Source organism: Mesocricetus auratus, unplaced genomic scaffold (genome assembly GCF_017639785.1).
Source record: "Mesocricetus auratus isolate SY011 unplaced genomic scaffold, BCM_Maur_2.0 Super-Scaffold_100011, whole genome shotgun sequence".
Lineage (NCBI taxonomy): Eukaryota > Metazoa > Chordata > Mammalia > Rodentia > Cricetidae > Mesocricetus > Mesocricetus auratus.
In genome coordinates, this window is record NW_024429195.1 from 80,767,076 (window position 1) to 80,782,919 (window position 15,844).

General features: G+C 45.9%; 1 protein-coding gene across 5 annotated transcripts in view; it reads right to left on the reverse strand.

Moving 5' to 3' along the window:
- The window catches only part of LOC101828970 (tetratricopeptide repeat protein 41-like), a 68,762-nt gene that overhangs the window by 28,754 nt on the left and 24,164 nt on the right, over positions 1-15,844 (reverse strand). For all 5 annotated transcript variants that reach the window (XM_040755142.1, XM_040755143.1, XM_040755146.1 and 2 more), the window contains 4 exons: positions 13,740-14,181; positions 10,727-10,966; positions 7,666-7,864; positions 5,619-5,797 (listed from right to left, as the gene is read on the reverse strand). In XM_040755142.1, the coding sequence (XP_040611076.1) occupies positions 5,619-5,797; positions 7,666-7,864; positions 10,727-10,966; positions 13,740-14,181 (1,060 nt within the window). The remainder of the gene's footprint in view (positions 1-5,618; positions 5,798-7,665; positions 7,865-10,726; positions 10,967-13,739; positions 14,182-15,844) is intronic.

Below are 15,844 nucleotides of genomic sequence, written 5' to 3' on the forward strand. Positions count from 1 at the left end.
CGTGAGCATGAGAGCGCCCACCCTGTTCGCTCTCCCCTTGCCGGAGGTGAGCGGTCCTAGCTGCCCAGACTGATCAAACCAGCTGCCACCCAGACCCACATCCAGGTCTTTGAGTTGACCCACCCCAGCAGCTACCCTGTCTGTGACCTGCCAGAGTGTGTGGAGGGACTCGTCTTGAGGAACATAGCTGCAGGATCTCCATGACTCAGGGCAACCGCAGGATATCTGAGAGGAGCTTCAGTGAGGGTCCCGTATGTGCCAGAACTCATTGCAAACGGACATTTGCAGGGAAAACTGAATGGACAAAGGGACATAATGCAGGATCCACCGCAGCTCCCAAAGCCACTGGGACGAGGGAAGAGGTGTTGGAGAGGCGGGGAAAATGGAGGAGCAAAGAGGTTTTTCTGTTTGTTTGTTTTTAATTAATATTTTTAATTTGCTTTTTTGAGGGGACACTACAGGGGTATGAGGCAGATATGGAGGGACTGGGAAATCAGCAGGATTGGGGTGCATGATGTGAAATTCCCAAAGAATCAATAAAAATTTTTAAAAAAGTTAAGCATACAGCATACTGACAGAACACCAGCACATGCAGCACTATGAAAAGCAATAAAAAGGAGCAAAACAGGGATAGCACTTGTGTTTGGATGTCATTATACACAAATAAGAACATGACTCATGATGTGACCGTGTTCAGCCTTCTCTCGTGTGCTCTAGGGCACTGGCTCTCACCTTGCCATCCATGCATCACCTAGTGACTCTTTAACATGCTATGGTGATCCCCGACCACAAAGTTACTTTGTTGTTACTTTATTACTGCCACTGAACCGCTGTTCTAGGATTTAAACTTCTACATGTTTATTTCAAATGACTGGGTCACAAATGATTGCTGGTTCCTCATTGGCTGTTGCTTGTGGCCTGCATGCTTCTCACTGTCATAGCCATGCACAGAGTAAGCATGGACTGAGGACCTACTGTGTGTCAGGCAGTATTCTAGGATGCACAGAGCAAACATGGACTGAGGACCTACTGTGGGTCGGGCAGTATTCTAGGGTCTGAGAAACAGACTGCATCCCCCAGGGCTGCAGAGTAGCTGGGTGCCAATGTGCTTCAGGCCAGGACACAAAAGCACAAACCGACACGGAGACAGATGCAGAGGGCGGAAGTCAAAGCCGTTTGTCCACAGTAATCAGAAAGCAAAGGGTTTGCGACCAGAAGAAGGACCAAGGAGTGGAAACAGGAAACCGAGATGCCTCGGAACACAGCAGTTTAAAGCAGGCAGCAGGTGAGAAAGAGCAGGGGAGGGTGTGGGGATTTTGCCTTCCAAGGAGATTAGAAGGTCCAGATGCCTGTCAAGGGTTCAGATTTGAATGGTTAATGTTGTGAATGAAAATTTCTAAAAAGAAGCTGTGTCTGGGAGTGAATGAAAAGCTCCTGGAAGAAGTCTACATCCCCAGAGACTGAAGGGCCAGTGGGATTCAGTATAGTGGAGAGACTGCAATTTTGCAGGTTCAGGGCTAATTACTCTATCCTGGACTAGGTTTAGCTCTTCCAGAACAGCCACTCTACCTGAACTAGCTAGCACCTTGTGTTGGCAAAGGAAAACCTCTCAGAAGCTATTATCTTAGCAGAACACTAGCCTCTAGCAATCCAAGACTTAAGAGTGTCATCAGGTATCACCTTGGGCCTCCAGAACACCTCCCCCATCTCCTTATGCCTCCCTCTTTGATACGCCCACAAACACATTTTAAACCTCCCTTGACATATGACTTTCCTTGTTCTGTAAGACTACAAAAACTTCATGAAACTGCTTCCATGTTGGAGCATGGAATTTGGAGTAACGTAACTCTGTGTTCCTAGCCATTGACACTCAAAATACTTCCAAAATAAACTATCTTTTATTCCCTTTAGGATGAGAGCTGTGGTTTCTATGTCGACATGTCCACCCTGCCTTCACCAATCACTTCACCAAGAAATCATCATGAAGCCTGCCTCCACTGACCACGTCTTCATGTTCACACACTCAGCACTACACAGAAGAGATGAGAAAATCATTTTTCTCATTATAAAACTAATACTTTCTGGCCATTCTCCACTCTCATCCTTTGAGAGTGCTCCTCTTTACTCTGTAATAACCTTACCTAACCTTACCTATATTCTATACACACACACACACACACACACACACAGAGAGAGAGAGAGAGAGAGAGAGAGAGAGAGAGAGAGAGAGAGAGAGAGAGAACAATGATAAAATGTACAAAGAAATATAGCCAGGTTGTGGTGGTGCACACCTTTAATCCCAGCACTAAGGAGGCAGAGGTAGGCCTCTCTCTGTGAGTCAGAAGCCAGGCTGGTCTACAAAGTAAGTTCCAGGACATCCAGGGCAACACAGAGAAACCCTGTCTCGTGTGTGTGTGTGTGTGTGTGTGTGTGTGTGTGTGTGTGTGTGTGTGTGTGTGTGTATACACATACAAAAAGTACCAGAACTGCATCAAAGATCATGTCTATTGCCGAAAACATTTCTGACTTTTTTGTGTGTAAATGCACACACGCGCGCGCGCGCGCGCGCACACACACACACACACACACACCACCTGTTGCTGAATATTTGTTCACACTGATACTCTGAGGCTGATAATAAAGTTTACTTTGAATCAGGGGGCAGACTAGCTGACCAGAATTAACCATAGATGTTTTGGAGGACCCAGGATACAGATAGAGAGACACACATAGTAGTAGGGAAGGCATAGAAAGATTTGTGGACCTTTTTAGATCAGAGATGGAGAGAGAGAAGGTTGCTGGTCACTTCACTGCTTCTCTGATCAATCAGGTTTTTACCCTGACATCTTACTCAGAATTTTATGTAGTAATAGAACAATATAAGAAAATGCTTCATATGTCCTTTAAAAAATTGAATTGTGGGATCTTCCCCAAAATGCTTCACATCATACACTCTTTTTATGCTTTCTTTAAACAAAACACAATCCACAGGGTCTGGAGAGATGGCTCAGTGATTAAGAGTCTCTTCTGTAAGACTAGGGTTGGGGGTAAGATAGGAAAGTGAGTAGCTAAGATTCGCAAAGTGGCTTGATGACAGCCTTGACTGATGAGGTGGATATGAAAGGGAGACCCACTGAGGTGAGAGACTCTAGGAAGTAAAACCGTAGAGCTGGGTCCTGACCAAAGCTGGAAGGTGTCACAGACGATTCCAAAGGCTGGCACTCTGCAGGAAAGCCCCAGGATCCAGAAGAGTGGAGCAACTGTGGCTTCACCAGAGTCCTGGGATGTCCTCACCCTCTTCAAAGGGACATATTGGTTTTTGGGTTTTGGGTTTGTTTGCTTTGTTTTTGAGGGGTTTTTGTTTTGTTTTGTTTTTGTTTGTTTGTTTTGTTTTGTTTTGTTTGAGATAGGGTTTCTCTGTATAGCCTGGCTGTCCTGGGACTTGCTCTGTAGACCAGGCTGGCCTCAAACTCAAAGAGATCCTCCTGCCTCTGCCTCCCGAATGCTGAGATTAAAGGTGTGTGCCACCACTGCCTGGCTAAAGACACATTTGGAGCTAGGCTCTTCTCCACCCAGCAGGTCCTCACTGGTTCCTCCAGAGATCTCCAGTCCCACAGCTCCTCCATCACCATAGCAACATGAATGTTTCCCCCACCTTGGAGAGGTGCTCTTTCTCCCATTAGGTCTCAGCTTTCTGTGATACGCAGACTGGCCCCTGCTGACCCCCAACACACTTGTGAGCATTCCTAGGGTGATTCAGCGTGGAGGTTGCAAATGAATTTGAAGAACACATGGATATCTGCATAATAATAAGAAGGCAAAGGCTAGGTGCTCAAGGACTGATGTGGGGAGGTAAAGCCCGCGTCCATTCCTAACCATCCAGGACACACACACCCGAGACTCAGTTTCCTTCTTATCAACCAACGCATGACTAGTACGGTCACAGTTTTCAAAACGACACATATACAAAGTCCATGGCTGTCTGCCCAATGGGACTCAGGCAATGGGCTGAGAATTTGAGTGACATCAACCTGACTATACAGCAAGTTCACAGCAGCCTGTCTCACAGAAAGGAAGAGAAGAAGGGATGAGACTCTGTTACTAGGGTTTCCCGACTGTACACAGGAGGCAGAGACTTGCTCATGGCTGTGTTGGTGAGTCCGTGGCCAGGGAGGGTGCTTAGCTAGCCCTCTGTATGAATGATGGCAATTATCGCTGTTTAATAATCAGGAAATACAAGGTGGGGGGATGAGCAGGCAAAGGGGCCTACTTACAAATGCTGCCCAAAGTGTTGTTCAAACCCAGGAATGAGGAGATCGTCGAAGAGCACTCTCTGGCCCGAGACCACCTTCAACAGCACTGTCAGGTCTAGGTCACGGAAGGAGGAGGCACAGCCATCAGAGGACAGAGGGGACACAACAATTAGGTTTTATATATTTAATCCGAAGCATCGAAGGTGTGAACAAACACCTCTGAGAAGCAGCTTCATGGGTCCATGGATAAAAACTCCCAAGAGGAGTCTGTCTGCAGACACTGATTGGCTGATTAAAACTCAGTACTGTGGAGAGGTTAGGAAGCCACAGGCCCAGGACAGCCATCGTATCTCAGGCTAGCTCTAACACCCCAGGACAGCCGCCCCTGCCCACTCTGCGTCTGAACTAACATATTGTGAGTAGCAGATTAAGACCTTTTGGAATCTATGAACTTAGCAGAACACTAGCTTCCAGCACTCCTACCACAAAGAATGTCATCAGGTAGCATCGGCCTATAGAAAAGTTCCCCATCTTGTTGTAATTGCTTCTCTGGTGTGTTTTAAATTTGCTATGACTTATGAGTTTCTTTGTTCTGTAAAACTAGAAAAGCTTTGGAAAACTGCTTCCACGCTGGAACATGAAACTTAGGGTAACCTAAATTTGTCTTCCTGGGCCATGGTCACTCCGATGGTTCCAGAACAAACATTCTTTTTAAGATGGAAAGCTGTTGATCAAGAAATAACCCTAATTCTGGGGGTGCAAGGCTGTAGAGACAGTGTTTACCTGGCATACCCTAGGCTCTGGTTGAGTTCCCAGTACTACAGAAAAAAACAAAAACAAAAACAAAGAAAGGCTAGGGGTGTCATGAAAAGCAGAGGGACTCTGGTCCTCCAAAGGACGAGAGGGTTGAGATGGAGACAAAGAACGCCTTAGGGTGGGCCTTGAGGAAGTACAGAGAGAAAGGAACACTAAGAGAAAACTCTAGAAAACTGCCAGAGAGGGGAGAGAGAGAGAGAGAGAGAGAGAGAGAGAGAGAGAGAGAGAGAGAGAGAGAGAGAGAGAGAGAGGGAGAGAAGCCATTTCAACATTAGCCCTTCCTGACTCCTTGTTTCCAGAAAGCCTTGTCTGAAACTATGAGGAGGGGTAGTCAGAGAGGCTGAGGGAGTGGGGCTCAGGGAAAGAAACGGGAGATCATTGACTGAGGGACATTTTCTATCCCAGGAAAAGACTCAGCAACACAGTCGATGGAGTACCCGAAAGCGTGGTCAGCACGCTGTTGCTGACGTACCTGAGAGTATGGGTTGGCAGCACTGTTGCTGGAGCGCCTGACTGAGAGCATGGGTCGGCACGCTGTTGCTGACGTACCTGAGAGCGTGGGTCGCTTCTTTATTTTCTGGTACTGCTCTGCTTCTATCTTGGCAACAGACAGTAGAAAAGCCTCAGATACATCGCAGCCAGCTTCCAGAAGCACATCCCAATAGTGGACAAGGTGCAGCCTGGTCCACAAACTCGGGTTGCAGATTTTTGATATGAAATCTGTGATGCTTAGGACACAGGATCATTTTAGTACTCATGCCTCGAAGGAGGCTGTTCTTTTATTTCACACATTTCACTAGCCTAGCCATAACCCCATCCCCCCTCCGGAAAACGAGGATCTCATATATTCCAGACCAAGGAGAACCTAGAACTTCTGATCTTCCTGCCTCAAACTTCCAAATGCTGGGATTACATATATGTGCCACTATGCCCAGTTTAAGCAACCAAACACAGGGCTTTACATATAACCAGAGTCCTAGCTAGGCAAACATTCTACCTACTGAGCTATGTGTCCCATGACACATAAACATCTGTGTGTCTGTGTGTGTGTGTGTGTCTGTGTGTGTGTGTGTGTCTGTGTGTGTGTGTGTGTCTGTGTGTCTGTGTGTATGTGTGTGTGTGTCTGTGTGTGTGTCTGTGTGTGTGTGTCTGTGTGTGTGTGTGTGTGTCTGTGTGTGTGTCTGTGTGTGTGTGTGTCTGTGTGTGTGTGTGTGTCTGTGTGTGTGTGTCTGTGTGTGTGTCTGTCTGTGTGTGTGTGTCTGTGTGTCTGTGTGTGTGTGTGTGTGTGTCTGTGTGTGTGTCTGTGTGTGTGTGTCTGTGTGTGTGTCTGTGTGTCTGTGTGTGTGTGTCTGTGTGTGTGTGTGTGTCTGTGTGTGTGTGTCTGTGTGTGTGTGTCTGTGTGTGTGTCTGTGTGTGTGTGTCTGTGTGTGTGTCTGTGTGTGTGTGTCTGTGTGTGTGTGTCTGTGTGTGTGTGTGTCTGTGTGTGTGTGTCTGTGTCTGTGTGTGTGTGTGTCTGTGTCTGTGTGTGTGTGTCTGTGTGTGTGTGTGTGTCTGTGTGTGTGTCTGTGTGTGTGTCTGTGTGTGTGTGTGTCTGTGTGTGTGTCTGTGTGTGTGTGTGTCTGTGTGTGTGTGTGTGTGTCTGTGTGTGTGTGTGTGTGTGTGTGTGTGTGTGTGTGCGTCCATGTGTCCCACAGAGTTTAATTAGGGTTGCTTGCATAAGCACAAGAGACAGGAGCATAGGTACCACCCCTCCCCCAACAACCATTGTCTGCCAAAAGCCTCAGGGAGAGAAGAGATCTTATGGTCCCTCCCCATCCATGATGAAATATTGATGGGCCCAATCTTGTGCAGATAACCACAGGTGCCGTGAGGGCGTAAGTACAATGGCTACATCATGTCCAAAGATGTGTTCTGGCTACCCACATCCCCATCCTTGGTTCTTACATTCTTGCTGTTCTCTCTTCCCTAGTCACTCAGTCTTGGAGGAGAGCCAGTCCCAAACACTCCTTAAAGCTTTGGCTGTCACCAGATAAGTGACTCTCCCGTAGCCAGGGTCAATTCTCCCCATCTATTCAGCATGCCCCCTCCTCTGGGCAGGCTCCCTGGCTCTACCTCCCAGAGAGGAAGCACAGTCCCCCAAGTATAGCGACTGTCTATTTACTATACTCTACAACGTGGGGAAAGCGAGAAGAGCTTGGGCTGTGTCTTAGTCAAGGGCTATGACGGTGCCAGAGGCCAGAGGCAGGTGAGGCCTCACTAAACTGGCTGAGCTGATGCAAAAGGGCAAGGGAGGGAAGCAGGGAAAAGAAGGGAGGAAGGACGGCAAGAGGACGGACCGGGAAAGGCGGACACCAGAGTCCAGCACCCGCACGGCCACCTTTGGCCTTTTCGCTGTCTTGGCTTTGTCGTCATCTCTGGGGAATGCCTGGAGGAATGCATAGGCTGTCGTGCCAGACAGATCACACAGAGCATCCTGGGGGCCACCTCCATTAACGTGGATTCCACACTAAGGTCCCACACGTGGAGACATGAACACTTTGCTCAGGGAAGCCATGTTGCTAATGTGACATCAACATAGACAGCTGGCAGCACTTACCTAGGGCTGGTGACAAAGCCACACAGGCCTTCCCAACAGCCGCTCATCTTCATGTGCCACGGCAGCTCCTGGTACACTCTCCAGAAAACCGTGTGCCGCTGGAAGTACCTCATCAGGACCTGGTGGAAATGTGCCTTCTTGTGACTCACAAGGCTCTGGGACATGTTTGCACTGCTCTCTCTCACCGGGGTGAGCACACCTATTCAAAAATCAATTGCAGTTCACAGTTCTGACCTTTTTGGTGGATTAAAATGCTATCACAAAAATATAATAACTCCGATGCTATAAATAGAGAAGGAAAAGTCAAGGTCGTCTTGGAGAGTGGCTTGCACGGGGCTGGAATTTGGATTCCCAGAACCCGTATAAACACCAGGCAGAGGTGATGGCTCATCTGTAATCACAGCACTATGGAGGAAGACCAATGGTATTCCTGGAGCAGGCTAATTGGCCAGCTAGCTAAGCTATCCAGATCCAGGAGTTATGGGTTTAAGTGAGAGACCTGTCTCAATATATAATGTGAGAAGGAGTTAAAGAAGCCATCTCATATTAACCTCTGGCCTCTACACACATGAACACAATTCATGCACACATACACACACACACACACACACATACACGTACACCTGCACACATGCACACACATATGCACATCTATGTGCACACACAAATGCACACCTGCACACACATGCACACTTGCACATACACATGTACACATACATGCAGACATGCAGTCACAAATGCACATACACGTGACCAAAAAAGTATATTATGCAACATTCTGATTTTCTACAGAAAATATATGTAGTTATGATTAAGGGTAAATGTGTGAACTTTTCATGTTGAGTTTCCCTCCCCCACTCCCACAAGGAAACACTTTCAACTAATTTTCTATCTTTTTTCTGTTTGTTTTAAGAAGTAGGAAGCTGAGCAGTGGTGGTGCACACCTTTTATCCCAGTACTAGAGACAGGCAGATCTCTGTGGGTTTGAGGCCAGCCTGGTCTACAGAGCAAGTTCCAGGACAGCCTCCAAAGCTACACAGAAAAACCCTGTCTCAAACAATAACAAAAAAAAAAAGGAAATAGAATAGAAGTGTGGCAGTGTAGAAGGAAGAGAGGGATAGACATATGAAGACATCACTTATTTATTTTTATTTTATGTGTACAGATGTTTTGCCTGCATGTACACTTGTACATCACATACATGCAGTGCCTATGCAGGTCAGAAAAGGGCATCCGATTCCCTAGAACTGAAGTTACAACAGTTGTTAACTGCCATGTGGCTGCTGGGAGTCAAACCCGGGTCCTCTGGACAAGCTCTTAACCACTGAGCCCTCTCTCCAGTCTTCTGTTCTAGTCTCAGCACACACTACGGTTGCTGCCTAAATAAGCACTCTCTAGCATGTGCTGGGGAGCATTCTGGAGACCTGGTTCCTCTTCCTGGATCTCCTAAGGGCCAAGCACACAGGAGTGGGATGCTAAAGCCAGGAGTTTGCATCTTCATCCCCAAAGGGAAATAAATGGTCCTGACAGGTTACACTCAGTAACAAAGTTCTCAAAAGCCTAGACTTTAGATTAATCACAGTCTGGTGAAGTCTATTCTTGAAAATCAAAACATTACGAGTATTTTTACATTTTTTTCCTTGATACTTCTTCTTGCAAGATGAACGGAACATACACTAGATGGCACACCAAGCCTGTGGTATCATAAAAACTGTAACCGAGAAGAACCCACTGTTTAGCCTGTGTTTGTGCTGACGTGGCTTCCAAGTCACCCACACATTTGGAGAGAGTTTGTGCTGTTTTGTCAAATGTGCACATTTGCTCTGGTGGCAACGGAAAGTGTATGAGACCTATGGAAGCGAAAGAAAACTCCCCTCCCTCACTGTATGGTGAAGGCAGTTTTGTGGGGTGGGACATTGAGAAAGCAAGGTAGGAAGTAAGAAAGACAAATGGGACAAATGGTCTCCTGAGCTGTGTTAAACACAAAGGCTGAAATTACCAACATTCTAGGCTGGGGTGTAGCTAACTGTAGAGTATGTGCTTAGCACACACAGGCCCTGGGTTCAATGCCCAGCACACATGAAAAGGGAGGGGCTACAGGGTGTTGCAGATAACACCACATTTCATTGTACCTTTCCACAAAACAGCCTCATGAGGAAGAGAAGAACCCTCGTATTACAAATGAAGCTACTTAAAAAAGAGTGACTGCTCTCCTTCAACTCCGTACGGGATGGGAGGAAAGGTCTGCTCTGTGGCTCTCACTGGCAGACTTAGCCTCGAACGCTGTGAGCTAGTGTCACTCACAATAGGCTAGACCATGCTACACTGACAACTGCTGATCTCAGTGCTTTCAGAGAACAAAGGTCTATTATGTCTGCCTTAGGACTAGGGACCTGAAACTCTAATCCAGGTTGGGGAATGTCAGACAGTCATGCAGACCCAACCAACAAAGGTACTAGAGAACTGTCAATCAAATGGCTGCCAAGAAGATTATCTGGGTAACAGATAGGATGCTATGTATGCACATGCTTATGCACATGCTCCCATTACTCTCAAGGTAAATATCATCCTTATCCTTATTTTGAAAGTGAGAAACAGAGTTTAGAGGAGTTAAGCACTTTGCATAAGAAACTTTCAGTTCTGTTAGATTGAGGGGGATGAATCTCCAGACAGAGTGTCTCTGTGTGGCTTTGGAGGCTGTCCTGGAACTCGCTTTGTAGACCAGGCTGGTCTTAAACTCACAGAGCTCCACCTGCCTCTGCCTCCCAAGTGCTGGGATTAAAGGTGTGCATCACCACCACTTGGAGTAATTTTTTTAAATCGTTTTTGGAAGATGGCAAGATAATTTTCTGGAAGGAGCTAAGATAGACTCAGTCTGCTCCCTGAGGGAATAAGCCCTGGAGTGCTCAGCCACTGAAGTCAGTCTCCTTTAATTTATGCAACTGATGTCCTGCATATTTATTTACCCAATCATGTCCACTAGAGAAATCCCACGTATTTCTTCTTGAGTGTGACTGGCTCCTTCCCTTTAGCCCTAAGGCATTTTCACTCAGCTTCTCACCCAGCAGCTTGTGCTCCACCGCACTCCGTAGGGACTGGTGCCGGAAGCAGAGGAGGCCATTGGGTTTCTCCAGGATCCAGTGCTTGGTGGCATTGCGGAAGGCTGCCCAGTGCACCGAGGTCACTTTTTGGTGGTTCCTGTAGCCCAGCATGTCCAAAAGCTGGAGGATTTCATCCTCAGCCAGCCCACAATGTGAGATACACAACAGGCACAGCGCGTCTGTCACCCAGCCGCTCAACCCTGTGCCAGCCAAGGGGACAGAAACATGAGAGCATGAGAGTCAGTAACCAGCATCGCTCCCTCAGCCCAGGGAAGTAACCAAAGTCACCCACAAGTAAGTGCTGGAAGGGGATCTGTGCCCAGTCTACCTTCAGAACCTGTGGTGTTAGCCACCATCTGCAGTGTCACAGCTAACAGGCACAGGTACGGTCACCCCACCGAACGTGCTGCCCAGTGGTGCTGGTTATGATTGATGCAAGTGTATCTCCTGTACAAGAGTTTCCTTCACACCCACAGGCACCACTGAAGGGTCCCTTCAGCTTCTGTCCTATAGCAAGACCGGATCACAGAGAGACAAAGCACCACAATCCACTACCTTTCTTACATTGAAAGGACCTGTATCACCTGCTGTCTCCAGGTAAAGGCAGATCTGAAGCCCAGCTGATGAACCTTCCCCTGAACTCAACTGAACTCAGCCAAGCTCTTCCTAGACCTGTGGCAGAGCTCCTTGGACCAGTTGGGATTTCTGGGGAAGCTGCAGTCTCTGGAGTAAGAAGCCCTGGGCTTTACTGTGCAGTACAGGGACACGGCTGTACAGAATGGGTCAGGTGGCCCCTGTGACTCATCCAGGGAACCTCACTTCCACCCTGCGGAGGTGTGGGGCAGTACAGCAAACTTGACATCCATTTCTTTGATAGACGTGCAAACTGCAGATCAGAAAATTGGGTGAGACAATACAGCTCAGAAGTAATCAACGTATCCTGTACTACTCATCCACCTCTCCAATCCCATTCCAAGCTAGGTTCCACGGCCCGAAGAGAAGATTGATGCAGCAGAAGCAAAACAAGGAGAGCATGTTTCAGAACAGACTTCACAAGCCTACAGCAGAGACAACAGCCTGAGAGAATAAAAATTTTCAAAAGCCTGACTGCTGATATCATAAACAAATTCTAGAGTAAGTTGGTTACCACAAACAATAGACTCATAAGATGAGCTTTTTTCATCACCTAGGAAGAAAGGAGCCATTGCAGAGCTGAGAAAAATCCAGGAGAGAGCTGATGAGGAAATTGGAACTGAAGGAGCCAGGGAATCCAGGTGCAGTGGCACACAGTTTTAGTCCCAGCACATGGGAGGCAAGAGCAGGTGGAGCTCTGTGAGCTGAAGTCCAGCCTGGGCTATTGGGAAAGTCCTGTGCATTTGTCAATAAAGCACTGTCTGGCCAACAGGGAATCTAGATAGGTGGGACTAGGAGTCCAGGAGGACTCTGGGGAGGAGAAACACAGGGAGTCGAGATGTAACGCCATGGGGTAGGAAGCCCGGAAACTTCTCCGGTAAGAGACATACTTAGATTAACAATTATGGGGTAATTACTTAAGTCAGAGCTAGCCAGTAAGAAACAAGCAAGGCCAACAGCTTCATGATGAATATAGCCTCCTGTGTGTTTATTTGGGACTGATGCGGCTCTAGAACCAGGCTGGCGGGAAGGCTTTTCTCTCAAGGAAAAGCTTCCTTTTACACTGGGCTACATAGCAAGTTCTGGACCAGCCAGAACTACACATAGAGAGCCTGTCTCAGAAACAAAACAAAAGCCAGGATAAGGTTCTCTGTGGCGAGGATGAGGGACTGCACCAGCAGGGGGCAGCAGAAACAGAACAACCAAGAAAGGATGACAAAACACTGCTCCTAGAAGGAGCCACAAAGGGAGGGACACTTTAAGGACTGTGATCCATTTGAGATCAACTACCAACGCAGAAGACTGTACAGGGACAGATGACAGTCAAAGACCCATATACATCAAGGCCCCATCCAAGAGAAATATGGAAAGTATTTGAATTGCCAGACTTAAGAGGCCCCATTGGCTGGAGACATAGAGAGTATACCTAAATTCACTGGGTAGGATTCTGGAATAATCCAAAAGTAGGACCATGGAATAAAGACAGAGGTTTTTTACTGAGTTATAGAAATAATAAAAGTACACTTTTGACAGCAGTGGTGGCACACACTTTAATCCCAGCACTTGGGAGGCAAAGGCCCGAGGATCTCAGTGAGTTCGAGACCAGCCTGGTCTACAGAGCAAGTTCCAGGACAGCCAGGGCTGTTGTACAGAGAAACCCTGTCTCAAAAAGCAAACAAACAAAACAAATAAAAGTACAGTTTTTTCAGAGCCCCCAAAAATTTAAATTTGTGCCTAATGCAGTTCTCTTTATAGTCAACACACATCTTTCTAGACAGAGTCACCAAATTTAGCCATAAGAAGAGATACCCAGTTAAATATAAATTTCAGATAAACCAATTTTTAGTATAAATATGCCCCCATGCAATATTTGGAACATATTTACTCTGAGAATTACTTGTTACTTTTCTGGGATCCAATTAGTGCATCCTATGAACTAGCAGAGACATGTTTCTATCCTAAGAGTATTTTTAAAGACTTATGTTTTGTTTACATGTGTCTGCAAGACTTCAGGTGCACTACATGAATGCAGGTGCCTGCAGAGGCCAGAAGATGTCAGGTCTCCAGGAAATGAAGTTAGAGGTAACTGTGAGCTCCCTGAAGTGGATGCTGGGAACCAAATTCAGGTCTCTGCAAGAGCAGTAAGCTCTGGGAACTGCTGAGATGCTTCTCCAGCCCACAGAATACCATCTTTTCTTTTTATATGCCTCCCATAAACCATTACTTGTTGATCTGAAATTCAAATCTAATGAAGTCTTGTATGTATAATGACAATTCCCTCCATAGACCCTTCTCCTGAGCAACTGTACACTCCCACCAAGGTATCAACACTGCCCAAACCTTTTCCTGAAGCCACCTCTCGGTCTGCAACCTCTTTGTGCTTCAAATTCCAACTATAATCTTCAACCCAGCGTTTCAGAATCAACTCCCAGAGTTCCTGGACAGAGGTCACCTCCAAGTACTCCCGCAGACACTGGAACTCATTGCGGTAAATCCTACATTCCTGCAGCTCGCTGGCTATGACGGTGAGCTTCAGAGGGTTCAGGTTTGGTTTCTTCCTCAAGATGGCTCTGCTCTGCTCAAAGCGTTCTTGGTCACGAGTGGAAAGATGCTTTTTGAAGATGCTGAACTTCGTGTCTTCATCCCCCATGCCCGAGAGCTCCACAGTCCGCACATCGGGGCGCGCGCACAGTGACTTGCAGGACAGACTGGAGGAGACGGTGCTCAGAATGAATTTACAATGGTGAGGGAGCGAGCAAGGGAGCCACGAGAAGTCTTTCGCCTATTGGAGACATTTGAAAATGTCAAAGACCTTCAAATTACTTTGCTGATGGTTTTCAAACTTAGAGGAGGTGGAGTATTGGGTATGAGTACAGGGGGAGAATGGGTTATGGCCACTAAGAGAACTTGGATAGGAAAGCATTAGGTAGTAAGAAATACAAATTCACACAGAGTGAAACCGTATCTGACTGATGCGTCTATGATGAATCTAACAGTGCAAATCTGGCCTCTTCAAAATAGGTGTCCACAAAGAATTTAATAAACTCTCAAACCTCTGAAGAATAACCTACTGTGCTAATCAGAGGAAAGCTAATAAAAGGCAAATTGAACTGCTTAATAAAACAAGAAGACCTTGTGTTATGGTAAAGAATTGTTACTTTTTGCAGTAAAACTATCATGAGTTTGCATTACAATTAGAATTCAACAAAAACACAAATTGCAGAAACCCTACAAACTTATGGAAATTGAATAATGGACCTGGGTCAAAGAAGAAATAAAAAACAAATTAAAGACTTCCTAGAATTCAATGAGAACGAAAACACAACATACTCAAACTTACCGGACACTTTAAAAGCAGTGCTACGAGGAAAGGTCACAGCACTAAGTGCCCACATGAAGAAATTGGAAAATAGTCACACTAGAGAATTAACAGCACAACTAAAAGCTCTAGAACACAAAGAAGCAAACTTGCCCTAGAAGAGTAGACACCAGGAAATAATCAAATTGAGAGCTGAAATCCATAAAGTAGAAACTAGGAAAACAATACAATGTAACAAAGAGTTGGTTCTTTGAGAAAATCAACAAAATAGACAAACCTTTATCCAAACTTACCAAACGGCAGAGTGTGAACATGAAAATCAACAAAATCAGAAATGAAAAGGGGGACATAACAATGAAAACTGAGGAAATCTAGAGAATCATCAGGTCATACTTTGATAACCTGTACTCCACAAAATTCGAAAATATAAAGGAAATGAACAATTTTGTGGATAGATATCACTTGCCAAAATTAAATCAAGAACAGATAAGCAATTTAAATAGACCTATAACACCTAAGGAAACAGAAGCAGTCATCAAAAATCTCCCAACCAAAAAAATGAGGGCCAGATGGCCTCAGTTCAGAATTCTACCAGAAATTCAAAGAACAACTTATACCAATTCTCCTCAACGTATTACACACAATAAAAGCAGAAGGCTCTTTGCCAAACTTCAATAACTTTGATACCCAAGCCACACAAAGACACAACTAAAAAAGAGAACTTCAGACCAATATCCCTCATGAACACTGATGCAAAAATACTCAATAAAATACTGGCAAATTGGATCCAAGAACACATCAGAAAACTCATCCACCATGATCAAGTAGGTTTCATCCCAGGGATGCAGGAATGGTTCAACATACGAAAATCCATCAATGTAATCCACCATATAAACAAGCTGAAAAACAAAAATCACATGATCATCTCACTAGATGCTGAAAAAGCCTTTGACAGAATCCAACACCCCTTCATGAAAAAGGTCTTGGAGAGATCCAGAATAACAGGAACATACTTAAACATAATAAAAGCTATATACAGCAAACAAACAGCCAACATCAAACTAAATGGAGAGAAACTCAACACGATTCCTCTAAAACCAGGAACAAGACAAGGCTGTCCACTCTC